Here is a 23,802-nt window from a genome sequence, read left to right as displayed (position 1 = left end):
GTCTATGAGCCGAGCGGGAACTCAGGGGTGGGGCCGGCGGGAAAACACGACTGCACATAGTCACCGGGTTCACGCTTCGTCATCATTTTCCAGCACCAGGACCGGGATCTGAAATAGCCACATACGGGGGATTAAAAAAACCCATGATGAGACAGTTTGTTTACTCGTTTGTACTTTCTGTAAGAATACCGCCTCAGGGACAAAATACTGTACTGAAATCAAATTCCTGCTCCGCTCTTCTCTTACGGTGAGCTCTCTAACTGTCCCCTGGATGCCCACCAACAACACAGTAGTAACTCCCATACTTAACTAATAACATCACACATGAAACTAATTGACCACACAAGTGCGAATGAACAGGAATCATGTCCCTCACAGGGCGCTTTATACGACCTTCTGTTAATTTTAACGGCCCTGTGGTCGAGCCCTTAATGGATCTCAGTTACATCTCGCTGTGTTAAAAATCGCCTTCCTGTCCTTCACACGCAATCCTTCCCTTTCCAGACGGCAGCAGCCCTGCTTCTCGTCAAGCCTCCGCCTGTTTGAAAAGGACTCCGGGGTTCAGAGAGTGCTGGTGGCCAACACAGTATCTGGGGCTTTGCAGCACAAAGACTTGCTCCCTAGTGACGAAAGAAAACGTTTGGGATGATGGCGTTTTCTGAGACGAGATCCTGGTAAATACAAAAGTCATTCACAAAGCACCAGAGAGCTCCTGAGTTGTAAACTGTCCGGAGTAAGGAGGAGGACTTTAAGGGGAAAATGAGGTAGGAGAAATATTCTCCTAGCGCTGAATAGATGGATAGATATTTTTATTTATCCCCGAGGGGAAATGAGGTCATCGTAGCAGCGGTGCAATACAATCAGAAATACAAAATATAAGATTGAGGTGGTTCAGGATCATCTAGTAAGGATGAACCCTGGACGCCTCCCTAGGGAGGTGTTCCAGACACGTCCAGCTGGGAGGAGGCCTCGGGTAAGACCCAGGACCAGGTGGAGAGATTAGATCTCCACACTGGCCTGGGAACGCCCCGGGATCCCCCAGTTAGAGCTGGTTAATGTGGCCCGGAAAAGGGAAGTTTGGGGTCCCCTGCTAAAGCTGCTGCCCCCGAGACCCGACCCCGGATAAGCGGATGAAGATGAGATGAGATGTAGATACAATAAAAGTAGAGTACAGTATCGCAATTTAAAACACTATGTACAATATACTAAGTGGATTTTAAGGTGCAAGAGAAAGGTGCATTTATAATGACAGTGGTAGGATTTCAGTACTAAGTCACTTGTATGATGTGAGTGTGTTTCCTGAGCGTTGCTGTGAAGTGTTGTAGAGTCTGATGGCAGCAGGTAGGAACTGTTTCCTGTGCCGTTCTTTAAGCAGCGAGGTTGGATGAGTCTGTCGCTGAAGCTGCTCTGAAGCTCGTCCAGGGTTTCGTGGAGGGGATGAGAGACGTCGTCCGTGATCACCAGCAGTTTTGCCAGCATCCTGTGCTCCACTACCTCCTCCAGCGTGACAACAACAGACCCGGCCTTCTTTATGAGTTTCAGTGACAGCGAGTCATGAGACAAGTCGATGAGACTCGAGCGGGAAGAATGTTTGTCGATCTCATATCCCGAGATAGTCCGTTTCATTCCCACTGGACGTTCACGCCTCACAGTCTCACGGAAGGACGTTTGTCGTTCACCTGGCACCACCGGGCGTATCGCCGGGCGTATCTCAAATTAATATTACGCCGAACACACTGAGCAATTTGCCGGCATCACCAATGTATGCTCCGAAGTGCGGCAAGCCTGTAGCCAATCAGTAACAGAGACTGTGACACGTTGACCTATGTTTGCAAAAAAAATCTTCCTGCTTGAAACACGTCAACGCGCCTCTCAGCTGCAGAAAAAAGTAAGTATTGTGAGGAGCGGTAGTCCACCGCTGTTAGTCTGGGCCCTCAGGGATTACCGAGGGGCAGGATCAACAGAGCAGAGCAAAATGATGTTTGTAAACTATATTCAGAATCTGTGCCTTTAAACGAGCCGAAGGACTTCCTGTATGGTTGTGATGTCACAAAGTTATCATATATTCTGTAGGTAGAAAGTTACAGCGCCGTTACAGTCATTCCCCGGCTGCAGTGACGTTGCAGAGATGCAGGTGCAGAAGACGTGGAAACACTGACCAATCAGAGCAGACTGGGCTTTTTCTGGAGGGGGTCTTAAAGAGACAGGCGCCAAAACCTGAAAATGAGCCGAGTCATGGGACCTTTAAATCAAAATGATGACTTAATATCTGGTATTGACTTGAACCTTTCTGAAGCAGGGTTTCAAATTATGTGACAGAATTCTTATTTTTAACACTTAACTTGTTTTATTATTATCTGTTTTATCTTTTTCTATTGTTTTTCACTGTTGTTTCGTGTTATCTGCTTTAATTCCTGCTTTGCTGATTTTATTTTAGTTCCTTAAAACACACAAGGTGCCGTTTAAATAATGTTTATCATTATTGAATGTATTTACCGGGTGAGAATGAGCTCTCGTAAATCTTGCTCGGAGCAAAGGAAAGAATGAATCACAGTGAAACGCTCATTGCCTCAGCTTTAAACCCTTTGTCTGAGCGCAGCAGACCCCAGGACAAGACTGGACCGCTCCAGTGATGAAATCCAAACAGTAAAAAACGGTGTTGTAATAAGTTTGAGGGGAATTTATGCAGTGGGTGGAGGGCAGTAAAAGGCCGCGAGGTAGCTGGCCTTCCTGGATGGAAACCACTGCTGGTCTGAATAAAACATGGCTCGCTAAAGTTAGAGTGAAATGAAGACGCAGAAGCTGGTGTCGACGGCTGCGCACCGGTGGCTGTCACACAGGAATGCACCGGAGCCAAATAAACAAGCACACAGAGGATTAAAGGCATGGGAACAGCGACCACACGCCAAACTCTTTGGCATGGCAGCTGCCTCCTTCACATTTCCCATTTTCCCCAAGTGTTTGGCTGCTGCTCAGTGTGAGGGTCTCTGTCACAGCCTCTGGACAAGGACGGGAGCTTTAACCAGCTCTTAGCGCAGCGCTCACCTCTTGATTTATGTCCTCTCATCTTCATCTTCAGCCTCTTATCCAGGGTCGGGTCTCAGGGGCAGCAGCTCCAGCAGGGGACCCCAAACTTCCCTTTCTCGGGCCACATTAACCAGCTCTAACTGGGGGATCCTGAGGCGTTCCCAGGCCAGTGTGGAGATCTAATCTCTCCACCTGGTCCTGGGTCTTCCCCGAGGCCTCCTCCCAGCTGGACGTGCCTGGAACACCTCCCTAGGGAGGCGCTCAGAGAAGTGTCAGAAAACCAAATACAAAATCATTATTGATTTATTTTATGTAACAGTTCATATCACCACTGTCTTGTTCCTTTGTCTGTATATTTTCCTCATTATGCGGCCTGACTCTCTTCATTTCTCTCAGTGTTACTGCTGCACTGCTCCTCCACTTCTAACCCCAGCTGACTGGTTTGGCAAACGCAGATTTTGACTATGACGTAGATATTATTATTTTGCAGATAAGTCTGTTTTAATTAACTATTTATGGATTTCAAAACAGCTGTGATGGACTCGCAGTTGGTCGGGTAGGTGTTTGGACAGGACTTCAGCACGGCCCAAACCCTACCGCACAGATTCTGGCTCCAAAATGTCAAAATGGCAGCACTCGCATCTGGGATATTTCACTTGTACAGTAGAAGGAAGTGGAAGGAAGTGGAGGGAAGTGGAAGGAAGTAGAAGGAAGTGGAACTGAATCTATCTTTATCAATAGTCTATTTGTCTGGGAAGCCTTTGAAAATACGATTTCCGGGTCCAAACGCTCCATTGAAACAAAACAAAGAACAATGGCTGAAAGTGAACAATTACGATCACCTCTTTCATCAGTTAGACATCTTTTTTCATGGATAAGAAAGAAGTCAAATGACAATTATGGTGTTTTTAAAAAAATCTGATCTTGGAGCTGGTAATCATATTTTGAAAGGGCGTTAGGTCACGATTAAACAGCCGGATAGACCTTTTCAAAGATGTAAACATAAACATTCTCAGTGTATCCTAGTTTATTTCCTGTTGCGGTGAATGTGAATGACATCAACTGACAGGAAGTTAACAAGGACCAGGGCTGTTGCCTAGCAATGGAATGTGCCTGAAAAGGTCTATTGTCGTAACTCAATATTCTATTCTATTCTATTTTATATATATATATACATACATATTCTTGTGTTTTAGATTTTCATTTTTATTTGTGTGTTTTTAGAATTCTCTTTTGTAGTCATCCGGCGTGATCGGACGTCAGACATTCTCCTCCATTCATTCATTCATCTTCAACCGCTTGTCCTTATCAGGGTCGCGGGGGGGCTGGAGCCGATCCCAGCTGACATCGGGCGTGAGGCGGGGTCCACCTTGGACAGGACGCCAGTCTTTCACAGGACACATAGAGACAAACAGAGACAGACAACCATCCATACTCAAATTCACGCCTACGGGCAATTTAGAGTCATCAATTAACCGAACACCTGCACGTCTTTAGACATTCTCCTCCCCTTGCGCTTTATCCGCTATCTATTTTCCAAGGGTCGTTTCTTGATGCTGACCTGAGATTTGCAAATGTCTCAGGAGATGGTTACGGTTGGGCACTGACCTCCAGTGGTTGGTTAGTATAGGTAATCAGGAAGTGAGCGTTGCGACAGTTTTCGCACGTGTGTTGCCATCTAGACAGAAGAGTGTTTTTACCCTCGTGCAGCAGCCCTGTGCATGTGACGACAGCGACGTGATAAACTCGATACATGCTGTATGAACCCATCTCTGAAATGACCCCCCTTCTCTTTGCTCGCTCCAAAGCGATCGTTTGTCAGGAAACCACAAATGATTCGATGCCGCTGATTGTTACTATGGAAACATGGCTCTTAGCCTGCAGGTAGTAGCCATAGCAAACCTATTAACAAAGCTCAAAAGAAGCCAGTCTTCATTTTTGTGAAACCGTCTCACTTGCATCAGACTGATCTAAGAGCAACACGAAGGCCGGTCTGACACAGACGCAAATACCTCGGGGTAGAGTTCTCACCATTATACTCACAGGAAGCAGCTCCTTTCCCACACCACCTTGTTGGGAGTGTGTTTTCTGATGGGGAGCTGATTGTTTCTGGAGTTTGCAGATGATTGTGATGTAGACGCGTATAATACCGTATGCTGATATTCTCAAAATAATGATCCCTTTTCTGCTGTTTTGTATTTCATAAACCTACTTCCTCCTGCCGACGTAAAAGGCAGTTAATTACTATAATAAATGGAAGTCAAACACAACACTGAGAGCAGGGATTAAGGATGGGAATCGATAAGATTTGACTGAATCATCTCATTGATTCCCGATCACTGTGGGGTGAACACAGTGCAGATTGAATGGGAGAAACTTTGCACAGCATTCACTTGCATTTAGGCTTTCTAAGCCTGCCTCAGTGGCGTTAACATCATTATAATACGCACCAGTGTCAGAACGTGCCAGAACATGCTGGCGTCGCTAAAAGGGACTGATAAGATTCAGATTCAGATCTGTTACTGGTTCTCACCTGTCTTCATTCCCATCCTTAGATAATGTGTTATGTATTAAACGAGGATGTTTGTATCTACTAAATCCTAAAAATGTAACGTTAAAAATCTTTTTTTACAACTTATCAGTTATGAAATTGGTGCATTCGTGAGTTTCAGTTTGCAGAGACGCAGTGTTCAAGGACTTCAACAGCGCCCACGGTCCCGTTCAAAATACTATTTCCTGGCACGGTGGTGTGGTGGTTGGCACTCTCGCCTCACAGCAAGAGGGTTCGAATCCTGGCTGGGGCCCTTCTGTGTGGAGGTTGCATGTTCTCCCCGTGTCTGCGTGGGTTTTCTCCAGGTTCTCCGGTTTCCTCCCACAGTCCAAAGACGTGCAGGTGTTCGGTTCATTGAGGACTCTAAATCACCCGTAGGTGTGAATGGTTGTGTGTCTCTGTTTGTCTCTATGTGTCCTGTGATAGACTGGCGTCCTGTCCAGGGTGGACCCCGCCTCACGCCTGATGTCAGCTGGGATCGGCTCCAGCCCCCCGTGACCCCGACAGGGACAAGCGGTTGAAGATGAATGAACGAATGAATGGTCCAAACGCTCCGCCGAACAAAACCAACAACAACGGCCGAACCTGTAAACCTTTTACGATCACTTCTTTCTTCAGTGAGACACTTTTTCAATGATAGGATCGAAAATAACAGTTAGTAGAAACACAAGGTCTGGAAATAGTACCTTTAAGGTGTTACATCACGACTTAAAGACAGAGTTTAACAAACCCACCAACTAACAAAGAACATTCATTCATCTTCATCCTCTTGTCCCTGTCGGGGTTGCGGGGGGCTGGAGCCGATCCCAGCTGACATCGGGCGTGAGGCGGGGTCCACCCTGGACAGGACGCCAGTCTATCACAGGACACATAGAGACGAACAGAGACAGACAACCATTCACACCTACGGGTGATTTAGAGTCATCAATGAACCGAACACCTGCACGTCTTTGGACTGTGGGAGGAAACCGGAGAACCCGGAGAAAACCCACGCAGACACGGGGACAACATGCAAACTCCTTCAATCCCAGATCCTTGTTTGCCGGCTGGTTTAAAAATGTAACGCCAACAGTTGGTGCCAGACCTCAGAATCAGGAGCATGTACCAATATATATTCTTCACTAATAGATGTTAAGTCTGTATAATATTTGTTGTTTGTATATCTGGAGTTTTGTAACAAAGATAATTCCCCCCCAGGGATTATTAAAGTATTTCTGACTCTGATGACTCTAAACATGACCTTTTGTAGACTGTTGTTAGCTATTTCCAGGCACAGAGTGTCTTTCCTCAGAGACAGACACATGGCAGCTCTTCCATGTCAAAGCCACCACCTCAGGCGTCTCTCAGTCATCACGCCGTCAAACTGTCAAAGGTAGACGGCAAGCGCTGCTGAAGTTCCTGATGAAAGCATGAATCATGACATGTCTGCACTCCCTTTTTTTTGTTTTTTTAGATGTTTTGCACTTTGAAGTTTGTTGCTATGCGTATTTTCCCTGTTCAATCAGATGCTAAGTAGGAAACGACAGTGCACTCGCTCACTGAAGGCGGCAAAAACAAGGAACAACCTGTGAAATCGTGCATTAAGAGGGGAAATCATTTATGAATCTTGATTACCAGCTGTGACAGCGACACAGGTATTGTTTTCACCTTGTGAGTGAGTCTGCGTGTGTGCCTGTGTGGTGAAATGTGTTCCTGCAGACACCTACTGTGTATCTAAGGGCGCACTCACACTGTCCATCCGTACCGCGCCCCGTGCTTTAGGGTACTTGTCCCCCCTCCCATCCCCCGCGACCCAGGCCCGTTTGCACTCACACTACCTGGGCCTTGGAGAATGCTTCTTGCTGCCTATACGTCATCACGCCGTAACACGTCACATGCATTGATGACGTCATGGCGATGCGTGGCTTTGTTTCCAGATCTTTCCATAGACCTCAGAGTTTTTGTGCGTCTTGTCGACTGTTTTTGAATCTTTTCATCGACCAAATCTGCAGTAAACACTCCACCTCCGCATCACACCAACGTGAACCTTTCGCCGCCATTGTTTTAAATGTACGCGCATGGTCCCTCCTTCTTTTTTCTATGTCCCAACAGGCGCACAGGAAGTTACGTCAGAACCGCCGTAGGCCTCGTGCGCATACACATGCGCACGCTCGTGCTCGTACATGTGCAAACGTGCTTTACTAAAGCCCACCTCTCCCAAACGGGACGTGGACGGCAAGTGTACCGCTCCTCACACTGGTCAAACGAACTAGACTTTAGCCGTGAAACGTGCTTGGGCACGGTACGGATGGACAGTGTGAGTGTACTAGAGTACTTTTCCAGGTGTGGAGTAAAAAGTACAACATTTCCTCTGAAATCTAGTTGAGTAGAAGTATAAAGTAACACAAAATGAAATTACTTAAGTATCTCAGCTCATCTATCTTGAGCACTTGAGTACTTTCCACCACTGGTTTGGACCAATCAGCATCCTGAGGGGTTACTGGCAGCTACACGCGTGGTTTACTGTTGCCTGTGCTTGGCGACTGTTGGTTCAAAACAACAATAGAAGCGCCCAAAGAGGTTAAAGTGGACGCTGCACTATCACAACTGGAGGTTATTCTTCATTGAGAAAAAGAGCAAAGAACGGCACTAAAGGCTTCTCCTCGATAGAAAAGATGTTTTCACTCTTCTCCCGACTGACTTCAGTAAGAGTTTGATGGACAGGTGGTTCATCCAATCACCACCCAGGTATTCTTTATCAATACGGGCGACTTTGGCTCCGTGGGAGAGTGGGTTGTCCTCCGTTCGAAAGATCGGCACATTGATCCCCGGCTCCCCCTGTCCGCATGTCGAAGTGTCCTTGGGCAAGGCACTGAACCCTGAATTGTCCGCTGTTCTGCGCATGGGTGTGTGAATGTCTGTGTGAATGGGTGAATGTGGCAAGTAGTGTGAAAGCTCCTTGAGTAGTCAGAAGACTAGAAAGGTGCTATATAAGTACAAGGCCATTTACCATTTACCAATGCATGCCCATCTTTTCCAAAACGTTTCCAATGGCGCCATCTCAGAGGGTTTTGTGCTACAAAAAAAAAAACATCTGCCGCGTCAGGTCACTTTCTTTTGTGCCATTAAGGAAACACAGTTTATTATTTGAGCCAGTAACAAACTTCATGACAGACAGCTGTTATGAGGAAGTACAGTGTGCCCTAGATAAACACCTCGCTGTTTACAGAGGAACGATGGGCAGAGCTCATGGGCGTGAATGGTCTCCACGGCAACTGTCGGAAACAAGTCTCTCGCCGTCACCGATGCGTGGCGGGGTGAGGTGGAGAGCTCCTTTTGAAATAACGACGGGAATCAAAACATCAGACACTCATACGGAGAAGCGTTTCTGTATTTAGTCTACCGCCGTTGATAGAAAGGGGGTGGACGAAATAATAGAAACACCTGTCAGTATACGTACAACCACGAACAACGGCCTCCAAAAAGGTCATAAAGTTGAACCAACACTTGCTCTTAAACAGTTTCTGCAAAAGCCAAACAAACAAACAAACAAACAAATATTTCATGATGGTAAGATTTGCCGCAGGAATGCATTTGTTTTAGCGGTTTACCTAATAAACAAGGGTAAAGTAGGGGGCACTGGGGCGGTATGCAAACTTTAAAGCAACTGTCGCAATGTGCCATAAAACGGAAAGAAGAATTGATGTTGAAGCAACGGTTCGATGGATGAAATAAACAGCAAAAGCTGCTCTTAGGGCTCCGTCCCGTGCCCCGTGCTTTAGGGTACTCGAGATGAACTGGCACCTTTCCCGGCCACGGTTCCACACTCCATTCATGGTGCACACAGGGACTCGAACCGGCAACCCTACGGTTCCCAGCAGAGTCACCTATGGACTGAATATTGTGGAAGTTGTGAGATAAATGAATCCTTTATTGGTGCCACAGATGGGGCATTTTCAGTGTTGCAGCGGCAAAAGAGGACAGTGCAAATAACTTAAGCATCAATAACAGATGCAGCAGATGATAACAGCCTTTGTAAACAGTAAAAAGGCAAATTAACAGTTACAAAATAGGTAAAAACAGTAAAAAATACAGGGCAAGGGGCAAGTTTTCTATTATATTTCTTGCTGCGGTGAAAAAAAACAAAGAAAACTCAAAGTTAAGGAACATCTTTTCCAAACTCAGATTCACAGCACACAGTGTGGATGTTACAAAAGCAGAAGCAAGCATGCTGGACAGCCACAAAGGGGCCTCTCCACCTTAAAAAACCCTGCTCTGACACACTGTTCGTGCACATTTCCTGAAAACGCCCCGTTGCAAGGAGGAGGAGAAAAAGAAAAAGGAGAGGAAAACTCAAGTGGCTCTGAGTTATAATAATAATAATAATAAGAATACTAAGGCTGTTTATCCAGAGCGAGGAGGGGGGTTGGACTAAACTTTCCTGAAGTTTGCCTTTCCCTCCAGTCTCACTAAAGCGCCTCAATCTCAGCGCACAGCACCGCCGACCAAGGTCAGCGTCAGTGGCCGCCCAAGGGAGCAGGCAGCACGGCTACAGAACCTCCGCGGCACCCCGGTAGATTTTTTTTTTTTTTTTTTTAAATGTATATTTTAATTTTTTTTTTTTTTCATTGAACATGGGATTTTGACTTCACCGGCTGGATAAACGACGGATTTAACGTAACAGACTTGTGCTTGTACGGATGGAGGAAGCCTCGGCAGCAACGAAGGAGTGAATAAGTCAAAACAAACGTTTAACGTCAAGTTTATGAACGAGAAACGACGTGACACCATGTTGGGAAACCCGGGATCTTATGCCAACAAGAAGAGGAAGAAGCCTGTTCTCAAGCAGTAAGATTTAATTTAGAGACTTTTGTTTAACTTGGGCGCTTTTATTTGTAACTTTAAAACCTTAATTTTCGGTGTCCGTGCCGAGTAACGTTCGTTTTCTACATACAAGTGTGGAATTTACGCGCGGTACGTAAACGCACCATCGAGATGTTAGCTTAACTTTCTGTTTATTTTAAGTTAAATGTTGAAAGTTTTATATAAAATATGGTTTAAAATGAATTGTTTTTGTTTAAAAAATTGTGATAAATTAAAATTAACTCCGTTATTTTGATCAAATTTGATATATTTGCGAAAATGAAAATAAACCGATTTAAGGTCGTCCACATCCTGTTAAATTTTATCATCAATACATTAACAATAAATAATCGATAAATCAGTTTTATATCTGTTATTTAAACAAAACATGTCAGATTATTATATAACACCCGGTAAAGTGTCGTGGTGCCGTGTTTTTTGTTGACTTTTACGGTTTAGTTTCTCCACTTTGGCGTACGACCTTAAGAATGTGCCTCGCTCTTGGATCTGGCATGGATATCTTGCCCTCGCGCATTAATCACAATCAAGTTAGAGAGTCGGCTGCTGCTCTCACGCGATGCTCCGAGGAGGGCGGAGGGGGCTCGTGGGTTCCGAGCTATGTTATTGTAATCTGATACGGCCTCGCGCTCCATCGTTGTGGGATCACTGCTGAGTGTGTGTGTGTGTGTGTGTGTGTGTGTGTGTGTGTGTGTGTGTGTGCGTGTGTGTGTGTGTGTGTGTGTGTGTGTGTGTGCGTGTGTGTGTGTGTGTGTGTGTGTGTGTGTGTGTGTACTTCAGGAAAAGCTTAAATGCAACAATAGTCACATTTAAAAGTCAGTTTGTACTTTATGTATTAAAATACAAGTTTAATTTTTTTTATCATTATATACAAATAGAGCCAGACCAGTGGCGAACTTAGCCATTTGGGGGCTCCGGGGCTGAACAGTCATTTGGGGCCCCTTCATCTGTCTAATGTACCTTTTTTATAGATGAATCCGGCGAAGTACCGCAAGTGAACAGGCCGCCATAGATGAGAGTAAAGCCCAGTTCAGACCAAAGACTCGCAACGCAACATCGCAGGTGGAAGTTGCGGCGTCGTGAACTGACCTGTGTTTTTTTTTTTTAAGGTTTTTTTTTTGTGGCAGTTTTCCAAGCCTTTATTTTATAGGACGGACAGGAAATGGGTAGAGAGAGAGGGAAAGGGCCGCAGGTCGGAGTCGAACCAGCAGTATTTTTTTGTTGTGGTTGGCCTCATATTTGTTCACGACAATGTCCCGTTGTAGCAGGATTCTAATAACTGACTGTGTGTCAACATAGCTTAGTATGCCAGTTACATTCGGCAACTATGTTTGGTATCTACGTTTGGTAGCTACGCTTGGTAGCTACGCTTGGTAACTACGTTTGGTATCTACGTTTGGTAACTGCGTTTGGTAACTACGTTTGGTATCTACGCTTGGCATCTACGCTTGGTAACTACGTTTGGTATCTACGTTTGGTATCTACGTTTGGTAACTGCGTTTGGTAACTACGTTTGGTATCTACGTTTGGTAACTACGTTTGGTATCTACGCTTGGTAACTACGTTTGGTATCTACGCTTGGTAACTACGTTTGGTAACTACATTTGGTATTGAAGTTTAGTAACCACGTTATGTTTGGCAACTGCGTTGGGTATCTACGCTTGGTATCTACGCTTGGTAACCACGTTTGTTATCTACGTTTGGTAACCACGATTGGTTTCGACGTTTGGTAACCACATTTGGTATCTACGTACATCTGTTAATTATTGCATACAGGGCTGTGTGTGATATGCACAAAGCAATGACCATTTACAGTAATGTAATATTTAATTGAATGTGTATGAACATATTTCCAGCAAGTCCCAGCAGGGGGCTGGACGGGGCCGCGTGGTCTATGTTGTGTCACCTGCTAAATGAGAATAGCGTACAAAACAATAAGATTAGTTTTGGTGACACATGTTTTACTGTTAACCCATTTTTCATTACTCTGTAGTAGTTTGCCTTTGTGAATCTGCGGCCCTTTTTCCTCGGTGGTAAATCTTTATCTTTGACCTGGACTGGTCCCATTTTGACTATTGAGCAGTTTGGGCCGGGTCATCCCTAAAGGATATGTGTCACTGTCATCATCAATATCTGAAGTGGAGAAGAAGAAGAGGGGGAAACGCTGTTCACTGCCAGTTGTTTACCCTCTGCGTCAGTTTGTTGATTTCCATTAGCGTCATTAGCATCATTAGCATCGCTGCTGGCTGTCTCAGAGCCACTTGGATTGACAGGAGCGATCCTGTCATCGGTGAAAGCTTCAGCTTCAGTAAACGTTGAGGGCAAACGGTTCAGACGGCTGATCTTGTTCCGCCGACGGCCACGCCGCTGCCGCCGCGGTCCCTGTAAAAAAAAGCCCGATAGCTTTGGCAGCTTTGAAACAAACTCCTGCCTTTGGTCCCTTGATCTAAAATCCCTCATCTTTAATGAACTGCATCCACATAGAAAGGGTCTATTTTCATTCCAGCTCCAAACTTCACCATATCAGCTGCCATATCGGTAATCTGTGAACTTTTACCCTCATCGGTATTGGTTTCAAACTTCCTACATCGGTCAGGCCCTACATACAGGCTTTATTTCAATGTTGGAGCTCGTCCAGGTGTAGTTGGACGACTCCATTACAGTGTTTTGTGGGACTTTACTTCGAAACTTCTGCTGATTACTTTCTCAATGCACTGATTAATGGTTCCAAACGTAAACTAAATGCCCTTCCCTCCATCACAATTCAAAACAATGGGTCCTAATATTACTTTCAAATTGACTGACGCCTCTTTTAATACAAGGATTATCAATAGACTTACTAAACAGACAAACTTAATCCATGTAAAGAATTGTTTATGTAAGTAATATTAGTGAACATGCAGCAGTACATTTTATAATAAATGACATTTAACAGTGATTTTAAATCATATTGTCAAACACAGTTGCAGTATGAGGCAACAGAGTGCGCTTATAGTGATCTGGCAACTCGCGTACGGGCTGCTCCCAGTGTAAATCCCAAAATAAGAAGGTGGCCTGTGTGCAGACGTCTGTGTTTCTGAAGAAGTGGGACTGTGCAGTGAGGACTGAGGTTTCCTGGACGGCCAGCTGGGCTCAGCTGCACAAAGGCACCATTGAGCCTGACTGTAAAAAGCTGTGGTCACTACACACAGGGGCATTCCATGGCACATCTGGCCATCCAAACGCTCTGCGGCTATGTTGCCAGTCTCCTTTGCCATGCATCCTGCGACATTATTAAAAAAATACCCATGTAATGTTGTTCTACTTACCCTGAGAGAATAAGGGTTTAGCTGCTAGAAAGTAGTTACTGAACCTAAGTGGCAGACAGATAAGTTAGCAGCTAAGGTTAAGGTTAGCATTAGATCACATCTTCATGTATAATGAATTATAAAGTAGATTTTTGGTGTGGTTGGCCTCATATTTACGTCTGGTAACTGTGTTTGGTATCTACGTTTGGCATCTACGTTTGGTAACTAAGTTTGGTATCTGCGTTTGGTAACCACGTTTGGTATCTACGTTTGTTAACGACTTTTGGTAAATGCATTTGGTAACCACGTTTAGTATCTACATTTGGTATCTACGTTTGGTAACCACGATTGGTATCTACGTTTGGTAACCGCAGTCGGTAACTACATTTGATATCTGCGTTTGATAACCAAGTTTGGTATCTACCTTTGGTTTGGCGTTTTAAACATAACATATAAACACAATGTGGAGAGCATTTGAACAGGACGGGTGTCCGCTTATTATAGTCAGTGGGTGTAGGGTGGGCAGGAGGACGCCGCTCGCCGCTGGAGGTTTCTGCCAGTGTATTGCAAGTACGGCGGTTGGTGACAACTTCAGCTTAGTCTCACTTACTTAAGGTGGACTGACCTTTAAGGTGGACCAGCTGTACTAAAAGCTGCTGCTCTGAGTTTTGTTTTACGTGATGTCTAACTCCCTGTCTGCAACAAACAACCATAAACCTAATGCATTGATAGAGTGATGCGTCACCAAGATACAGATGAGTGTGTGGTGTCATTTGCACCCAAACGCTCTAAAAACCCAGAGAAAACCCTGCACAAGTGCCAAACTAGCGACCATCATGTCGTTACAAGCCCACATTTCAACACAAACTGCAATTTCTCAAATTGACAAGTGAACGATAAGAGCTGACGGTGATTTATGACATTGCTCTTGCAACATTGTCTTATTGTACCTGGAATAAACTCTGCTTTGTCCTTTTCTCAGCCCTGCACAGAATCATTTTTAACAGTAACAGCACTCCTATGAGTTAATTATAGTGTCTCTGGCTCATTAAAGACCCCCCAGAGAACACAATGGTAATCTGTACTTAACATTGAGTAAGCGGGTTATAAGCCATATGCTTTATAGAATGACTAGGCATTATTTAAGCAAACAATGGTATCCTTAATAAGAAGAGATGACACCAGTGCAAATGTTATTTGCGCACAATAATCTGAAGGGATTTTGAGAAGCACACACGCAGGCAGACATGCTGATAAGAGGTTTTTGGCAGAACACCAAAACACTCCCAATGAGCAGCAACAAAGTTGCCCTTTGTTCTTTGCCCTTTGTTTCATTTTCAAAGACGAGTCTTCGCAAACACCAGCTAGATCAGCAGCTAGATACTTTTGTTTTACGCTCGTCTAACTCCCTTACAGGAAAAACGTCGCCACTTTTAACAGAGCTTTGAATGGGACCTGTTTGCATAGCTAACAGCGAACAATAGAGCGTGTTAAGGCTGTGTTAGAATACCAAACAACATGTAAAACTGATTTTACTATTAAAACTTGAAAGCTGCAATATTTCTCAACCGGTCTAACATATCATTATCCGTGTGCATGTTGGCAGCTGTTGCTCAGGTGGTAAAGCCTGGGTGGTTATTAACAATAGTAGAGTTGTTTCAATACCAATACCAGTATCAGAAATGTGTCTGATGCCTAAAATGCTGGTATCTGTATCAGCGAGTCTGCAAGTCTATGCACGGATACGATACCGCATAATCTAGCCCCGGGAAAATACGTTAAAGTGGTTTCTTTATATTCTGACTGACTGTCAAACTAGATAATAAAAGAAAGTTGTATGGCATTCATTCTCCGTATGTGTAACCGGAGCCATACAACAGTGACAGCAATCATATCACACCCGTACAGGGTTGGTAGTGAGGCTGTTAGGAAGTTCAGGTATCGGGAAGGAAGAAATGTTATCAGATCCATCTAAACAACAGGGTTGAAGGTTTGATCCCTGACTTAATACAGACGAGATCAGGCGTACTATAACCCGCGATCAGACTTGTTGGTCCATTTGGAGGCGATGTGAGAGTCCCGTACAGTCAACAGTAAACATCCTGCCTCTATCACTGCCACAAGAAGGTTTTAAAAAAAAAAAACTGAGGGTAAAAAAGACTTAACTGCCCGGGAGTTTGTGCAACAGCTGATTGTTTCCTGTAGCTGATTGTTTCCTGCAACAAGCTCCAGCACAGTTGCTCTGTCTCTCTGTCTCTTTCTTTTCTCTCTCCGTTAAATGAGGCTGCCTTCAAGTGCGGTTGGAAATGTCGAGAGTTTAACAACGATCCGACGGAAAACAATAATTGTGAAATATAGAGTCTGTTGTGCTTCATTAGGGGGTTAAAGAACACAACGGGACGTCGCATTTTAACGACACTCCTGCCGCCACCGCCGCACAACCCTGCGGTAAATGGCCGGAGCTGTCTGAGACAATGTGAATACAGCCTGACAGTAAGATATAAGCAACCCGCGGGCCTCCTTTCCTTTCCTTGCGGACGACAGAATAGGCTGCCTCCCAGAGCAATACGCTGGCCAAAAGGTTCAGCCCAAGACATTTTAAAAAACCTTTGGTGCAAACCTGACCTGAAGCCAACTCTCTCCCCGAAGAATGGTAGTTTCAATGGACTCCAACTGTGCCCCCACAGAGCCACGGCAAAACAACAAAAACATGTTAAAACGTCTATAGAAAAGGTCTGCGTTCAATTTTTCCCCACTGTGTATCCACATGTCTCACACACTGTTCCACATTTTCCTTCCAGAACATAGCTGAATACATTACTGTGTCCTGCTGTTGCCTCTGCATACCTCTGAAACTCCTCTGGACGCGGCAAATTAACAATTTGTTTGCGACACTCCTGCCGCCACCGCCGCACAACCCTGCGGTAAATGGCCGGAGCTGCCTGAGACTGTGTGAATACAGCCTAAGTATGACAGTAAGATATAAGCAACCCGCGGGCCTCCTTTCCTTTCCTTGCGGACGACAGAATAGGCTGCTTCCCAAAAGCAATACGCTGGCCAAAAGGTTCAGCCCATTTTAAAAAACTTTTGGTGCAAACCTGACCTGAAGCCAGTGTTTGAAAGTTGCCTTTAAAGAGTTTGCTCTCTCCCAAAGGATGGTAGTTTCAATGGACTCCAACAGTGCCCCCACAGAGCCACGGCAAAACAACAAAAACATGTTAAAACATCTATAGAAAAGGTCTGCGTTCAATTTTTCCCCACTGTGTATCCACATGTCTCACACACTGTTCCACATTTTCCTTCCAGAACATAGCTGAATACATTACTGTGTCCTGCTGTTGCCTCTGCATACCTCTGAAACTCCTCTGGACGCGGCAAATTAACAATTTGTTTGCGACACTCCTGCCGCCACCGCCGCACAACCCTGCGGTAAATGGCCGGAGCTGCCTGAGACTGTGTGAATGCGGCCTTAGTATGACAGTAAGATATAAGCAACCCGCGGGCCTCCTTTCCTTTCCTTGCGGACGACAGAATAGGCTGCTTCCCAAAAGCAATACGCTGGCCAAAAGGTTCAGCCCAAGACATCTTAAATAACGTTTGGTGCAAACTTGACCTGAAGCCAGTGTTTGAAAGTTTCCTTAAAAGAGTTTGATATCTCTCCCAAAGGATGGTAGTTTCAATGGACTCCAACTGTGCCCCCACAGAGCCACGGCAAAACAACAAAAACATGTTAAAACGTCTATAGAAATGGTCTGCGTTCAATTTTTCCCCACTGTGTATCCACATGTCTCACACACTGTTCCACATTTTCCTTCCAGAACATAGCTGAATACATTACTGTGTCCTGCTGTTGCCTCTGCATACCTAGAATTAACAATTGGTTTGCAAAGCGATGCCTCAGATTTGATTTGTCCATGATTTCTTTTGGGTTTGTATGCGTTCATGCTAGCTTCTTAGTTTAGGTTTGTCCTGCATGATGCAACCGGAGGGCAACATTTACCACAGTCTTTTCTTTTTTATCTCAGCATGATCATAAAGTACGTTTGGAACGAGCGAACGCTGCTCTGTAGGATATCGTTAGATAGACCCATTCATCATCTTTGTTCTCGTATGTTTATGCACGACGTCTGTTATTTCTTCGCAAGTGCTCGCTTCTATTTTTTCCCTCTCTGTCTGGAAAGCTCTTTTGTAGGCTTGCTTTTTTGTAAACTACCCTACTTTCAAATTTGCAGTCTGTGTTTTCCAGCAGAAAGCCCACTTTTCCTACTTCTGAGCCACTGAGTCATCCCCCCTCTGGATCTGGCAGACGCTCCGCCTGTTTCGGGCAGACAAATGCGCGTCGGTGTCGTTACAGCAGACTGAGTGCAACATGAGCCGCCTCGACTCGGAGGCTGAGGTGACTGGGTTCACAGTCTCTGCTTTTCTTTGCTCTTGAGATAAGGAAACCAAATAGAGGATTGAGTGAAGAGGCAAAACATCTGCCTTTATCCCCGACAATGAACGTCCTGATGTCTGCTTCTCAACCCCGTGATCCATAGCAAATCAAGGTGAAAATAAAAAAAAAGGTTCTGAATGCTGGCTTTTGTTTCTGCAAGGCATTTCTCGAGAGTGAGATCAGGCCTGCTCAGTTTCTGAGAAGGTACAGCTCCGGTCTGAAGCCAGCAATCAAGTTCAGGCTGCGTTCCCTGCAGATTATTCAGTGGCAGTGGAGGAGGGAAATTTTATAGCCTGTCATTAAACAAAGTTTTGGTAAAGGGAGAAATTTAGGGAGGAATTTAGTTGGGTGATTCACAGACTGAAACTGCAGCTGAAGTTTGGTAGACAGACCCCGGATACGTTGTTGACCCTAAGGATGTGTTTAAGGGCTGAAACCAACTGATCTAATGTGATTAGGTTTGGCTTGTCTGATACCGATCACGGATTGGTTCCTCTTGGTAAATATTTACAGAGAAAACTCCTGCTTGAGGACATCTGAAGGGGCCACGACCTTTGCCTCATTTCAAACATTTACCCAAAAGGCTTTGCAAAACATTGACAAAGTTATATAAAGTGACTTTGTGTACCTAAAGTAATACATATAGTAATGGTCGCTAGTCCTCCTTAGCTTAAAGTGGAATGTGTTAAAGTGTTAAATCGTCACAGGGTCCTTTTCAGCAATTACACGCATCAAATAAGCCATCGAGACAACGTTTTGCGTGTAACAACTATCAACAGAGAAATCCCAGAGAATCGCTCACAGTCGCTAACAGCCGAATGCGGCTAACACTGCTCGGGGCAGCACAGTGAACACATTAAAACAGCTTTTTTAACCACTAATACTGCTCATGATAACAGCAAACCTCTGCAGCAGCATGAGAAGAGTCCCTACACAGAAAACAAAGCACCAACAACGTAGTTCGTGAAGCCAGAGTTTATTAAAAGAGAGTTTTAAAATCTTACCTGCTGGCCCCTGTACCAGCTCCTCTCATAGTAAAGTCCATTCAAGTGGATTACCAAAGTCAATCCCAAAAGGAAGGAGCCCATTGGTGCTTTGCTTTATGAATTTATTTCTCAGTGAATAGTTGTTTACACGAAAAAAACTGTCTCGATGGCTTATTTGGGATGATTTTACGCCGGAATTTCACTTTAAGTCATTGGCATTTGACACTTTATAAATTAGCCTAAGGCTAGCTGGCTTTTCCTCTACTCATATTATAATGTTGCTCATAGCTCCTCTACTCTTACTTGATTTAAGTCACTGCTAACCTGCAGTGTTGAAAAATGAGTCATACGCGGAAGTGCCCAAAACTGCAGTTCCTCGAACGGCCACAGGAGGCAGGCTTTGAAAAGCGAGTTAATCCCAATAGAGCCTCATGTTAAAATCCCAATTTTTGAAACAAATCATAATCAAGAAGAAGGAAATAAACGCTCTACCTCTTTGCTGGTTTGTAGATTAGCCAAGAGCAGGAAGAGTCAGGCGCAGTAGAGACGGAGACGGCCGGAGCAGACACCGTTGAGCTCCATTACGGCTCTGCAGATGTTTCTGCATACGGCTTATGTAAGAAAAATATGCAGTACAGTAACATAATCTTGATTCATTATTTGATCAGTCCTTACTAGTTTCACATTAGAGTTACTGAGAAGTTATTGGCACTGCGTCAAAGACTCCTCTGCTCTGATTGGTTGTCAGCCCGGTGCAGTGGATCTAGCAGATGGCATTAGGAGCATACGGTGAGAGGTAAAGGGACATTACTATTTCGTCTGACTCATTGTTAGGATATAGTGACAGTTCCAGCAAATATGGGGGGGGGACTGTTATAAAATGACCATTATAGCTTTAAGTTAATTAACCCCGATGAGCGATTTTCACCATCTTTTTCACAGTGCACACAGAGAAGCTCGCTGTTAATACTCAGATTAAAGACATGTTTTTGGCAGCGGGCTTGGCACTCTGCGGGATTTATTCATTAAACTCGGTTAAACTAAACAACAGATTGGCTCATGCTTATTAACATCACATTCATCTCATTTGGGGAATAACGTCGTTACCTCGTTAGACTCCCCCACTCCTTCTGCAAAATGTGACCGCTGTATATAAAAGAAGCTGGTCTGGCCGAGGCGAGCGCCTGATAACTAAGCCGGCAGCTGGCGTTTTTGCAGAAATTGTTAATTTTGATGCATCTAATTGATCATATTTCCCACCTGGTTTACAGCATTTTCACATTCACCAGACTGAACTAAGTTAAATGGATAAAGAATGAAGTTCAAACTGGTGGAAACCAAATTATAAGATACTAATTTCTGCTGTGATACTTTTTGCTTTGTCATAGTTGTTGGATACTTATCGTACTCTTGAGACTCTCTTTCTTTACCTATCTTTTTCCTGGCACGTATACGCTTTTTATAAATAAGCTGTGAGTGTTTTTCTCAGCAGGTGTGCAGCGGAGGAATGACCACAGCGGTGTTGTGTGTCGACTCCGTTGCAGCCTTTCACTTGACACTTGGTCCCGCTCCCGGTGCAGCATGTGTGTCTGATTTGCGAGTAATGACATGTATCTCCAGCTGGGCTTTCGTGAGTTTGCATTTTGCACTCGAGCACGGGTGGTCTCTCAAACCCTCTCACCCACCCGGTGGAAAAAAAAAAGTCGAGCAGAGCAAATAAAGCCGCTGTCAGTGTAAAAGACGGTTTCCACTTTGACAAACTACATAAGTAGTCAACGGAATGACTTGTGGTCACGCTGTATATTTTGCATGTGGGCGTCACTGCTATTTATGTTGGGCTGATGAGCGTGTCCTTGGGGAAGAAGGCACTCATGTTGATTTCATGTTTTGAAAGATAAAGAAGTGGACTGGATGTTTTTCGCTGTTCAAAACGCGTCAAAACATCTTACTCATATAAACAACCAACGACAGTTAGCTAGCAGGTAGCTACTGTAGCGAGGTAGTTGTCGCGTAGACGAACGGTTGACAATCCTGCAGTTGATCATTTAAGCGGCAGATTTCATTGTTTTGTGCTTTTCTTAATATCTCTTAATTTAGATTTAAATGTGTAAATGCCTGTGATGCTAACATTAGCTCAAGCAGCTACATATCAGAGTCGTCAGTGGTATTATTATATATAGATAAAGGTTTTCAGAAGTGTCTTACTTCTACAATTAAAGGTTGAACATGGAGAATGAGCAGAACAGCGCCATCTTGTGTCTCAAGATCATAGTCGCAACAACAAAAAATAATTCCAGTAGTCGGGTTGCCAGGTTTGTTGCCGAATGTGTCAAGCGATCAGCCTGCTCCATGTCAAGTGATGAATCATACAGGGTAACGACTAATTAATTAATTAAGTTTACAACAGTATTTAACATTTTTCAACTGGAAATCTTTCTTTGAGTGGTGTGTAATCGATTAGCTAGCTCTCTATACTTGAAATTATACTTGTTTCTATAGCAACAACAGACAAACCTGGCAACCCGCAATGCCCAACGCTATTGGCTGCTACAATGGAAACAGAACGTGACAGAAAGTCATTGTCAAACCCGTCAAAATGTCTTAGAATATTAATATTTTTATGGAAAAGCAATACTTTAATTCTGTGCTCCTCAAAACGCTGTGGGTGTATTATTTTTAAAAAATACAGCGTTTAATAAAGACTCTACATATTCAACATTTAATATGACATCCTCATTATACACTATTGAAAGTATCGATGTTATAAAAGAAGCAGATGCACAGTTTAAACACTGTTGTCCTATTTTGTGTTTGCCCTGGTGTCCAAAGAGGTAAAAAGTATCAATTAATGCATTTATTTGAAGTTTAAAATTCTGGTATCGTGACGACCTTAATATGGATAATGTTTCATATAATATTAGAGTCAGATATTAAAACTTTTACATCGTTAGCTTGACTTACCAGCAGTTTATCTTCACTGCTGTAGTTGGAAATCTTTGTATTTGTTTAATATTGCGCCAACTCTTGTGTCAATGCCCCTTTTCTACAGGACATAGGGCATGTTTGTCAAAGACGTTGACCTTCCTCTGACTGCTGTTATGATGTCGTCAACAACGTGTTACATGATTATTTTAATGCAGAATTATACTATGTTCACTCAATGTCCTGTCCCCCACCACAAAGACCAGCGGTTTGATTCCTGGTGCTCTACTTGAGCCCTGAAAATAAAAAAAAAACAACGTTTTATGCGGCACAGTCCAGTATCATCTGGTTAGGCACAGTGCAGGTCAGTCAAACACAGTTTCCTGTTTTTATAGAGAGCCAAGATGAAAAGATGACACATTATACTGTTGTCTTATTTACCACGAATATCTAAATTAGGATTATGTACTGTACTTAAAATAAAATAATGAGAATTGTTCTGTCTCTGACGGCGTTTCTTTATCCAACACTCATCATGGGAGCGGATGTTCTGCTGACTCACCTGCCCGGCCGTGTTTATTAGTCACATTAATGGCTGCGTCTTTATTCCCTGAGCAGGTTTGAAGCTGCTAAAAGATAATATGGCTCATGTTTAAGTGGCATGCCTCACACCGGCTCCCCCAACAACAGATGGCATACTCTGGCAGGGCCGGTTAGCCAGGCCTGAACTGAATTAGTCCTGGTTTTACAGGCTTTCTCAATCAGCATATTTAACACTTTGATAACCGGCTGTGTCTGTTTTTCTTTGTGACTCCGCAGAAAGAAGAGCTCTGAAGGCAATGAAGTTGTTAAATCAAACCCTTCAAAGCGCCACCGGGATCGGCTGAACGGGGAGCTGGACCGGCTGACGGACCTCCTCCCCTTCTCCGAGGACGTTCGCTCTCGTCTGGACAAGCTGTCGGTCCTTCGCCTCAGCGTGGGTTACCTGAGAGTCAAGAGCTTCTTCAAAGGTGAGAAGGATCAGCTAAGGGTCTCATACCTGCCATCGGGTCTGCGTGGTTAATCGAATATTAATCACAATCACGATTTGGGCTTCCCGCAAATAAATGAACATAATCGACCGTGATATGGACGTTTTAAAACGCGTCCTCTGTTCAAAAACAACTGCTGAATATCAAATCCAGCCCTTCCTAGGGCAGTGTAGTACTTCCCTTGTGACTTCTGACTTTCAGGCTTTTTTTTAAGCATCTTAGGGGCGCACTCACACTGTGCGTCCGTACCGTGCCCGGTGCTTTAGGGTACTTGTCCCCCCCTCCAGGCCCGTTTGTACTCACACTTACTGGGCCCTGACGGATGCTTCTTGCTGCCTATACGTCATCACGCTGTAACACGTCACACGCATTGATGACGTCATGGCGATGCGTGGCTTTGTTTCCAGATCTTTCCGTAGACCTCTGAGTTTTTGTGCGTCTTGTCGACTGTTTTTGAATCTTTTCATCGACCAAATCTGCAGTAAACACTCCACCTCCACATCACACCAACGTGAACCTTTCACCACCATTGTTTGTAATGTCCGCGCATGTTCCGTCTTTATTTTATTACGTGCGCACGCTCGTGCTTGTACATGTGCAAACGTGCTTTACAAAAGTCCACCTCTCCCAAACGGGCCGTGGACGACAAGCGGGCCGCAGCTAGGCGCGGTGCGGTTGCACTCACACTGGTCAAAGGAACTAG

General features: G+C 44.4%; 1 protein-coding gene across 1 annotated transcript in view; it reads left to right on the top strand.

The window, feature by feature from the left end:
- The first annotated feature begins 9,884 nt into the window (after positions 1–9,884).
- LOC310953181 (aryl hydrocarbon receptor-like) overlaps positions 9,885–23,802 on the top strand; it is a 58,945-nt gene continuing 45,027 nt past the window's right edge. Inside the window, exons 1-2 of the mRNA XM_083922137.1 lie at positions 9,885–10,405; positions 22,888–23,078. Of these exons, the coding sequence (XP_083778263.1) occupies positions 10,323–10,405; positions 22,888–23,078 (274 nt within the window). The 5' untranslated portion in view covers positions 9,885–10,322. The remainder of the gene's footprint in view (positions 10,406–22,887; positions 23,079–23,802) is intronic.

The sequence above is a fragment of the Echiichthys vipera genome, assembly GCF_963691815.1.
Source record: "Echiichthys vipera genome assembly, chromosome: 10".
Classification (NCBI taxonomy): Eukaryota; Metazoa; Chordata; class Actinopteri; order Perciformes; family Trachinidae; genus Echiichthys; species Echiichthys vipera.
The sequence above is the reverse complement of the archived record's forward strand: the minus strand, read 5'-3'. Positions and strand labels throughout refer to the sequence as shown.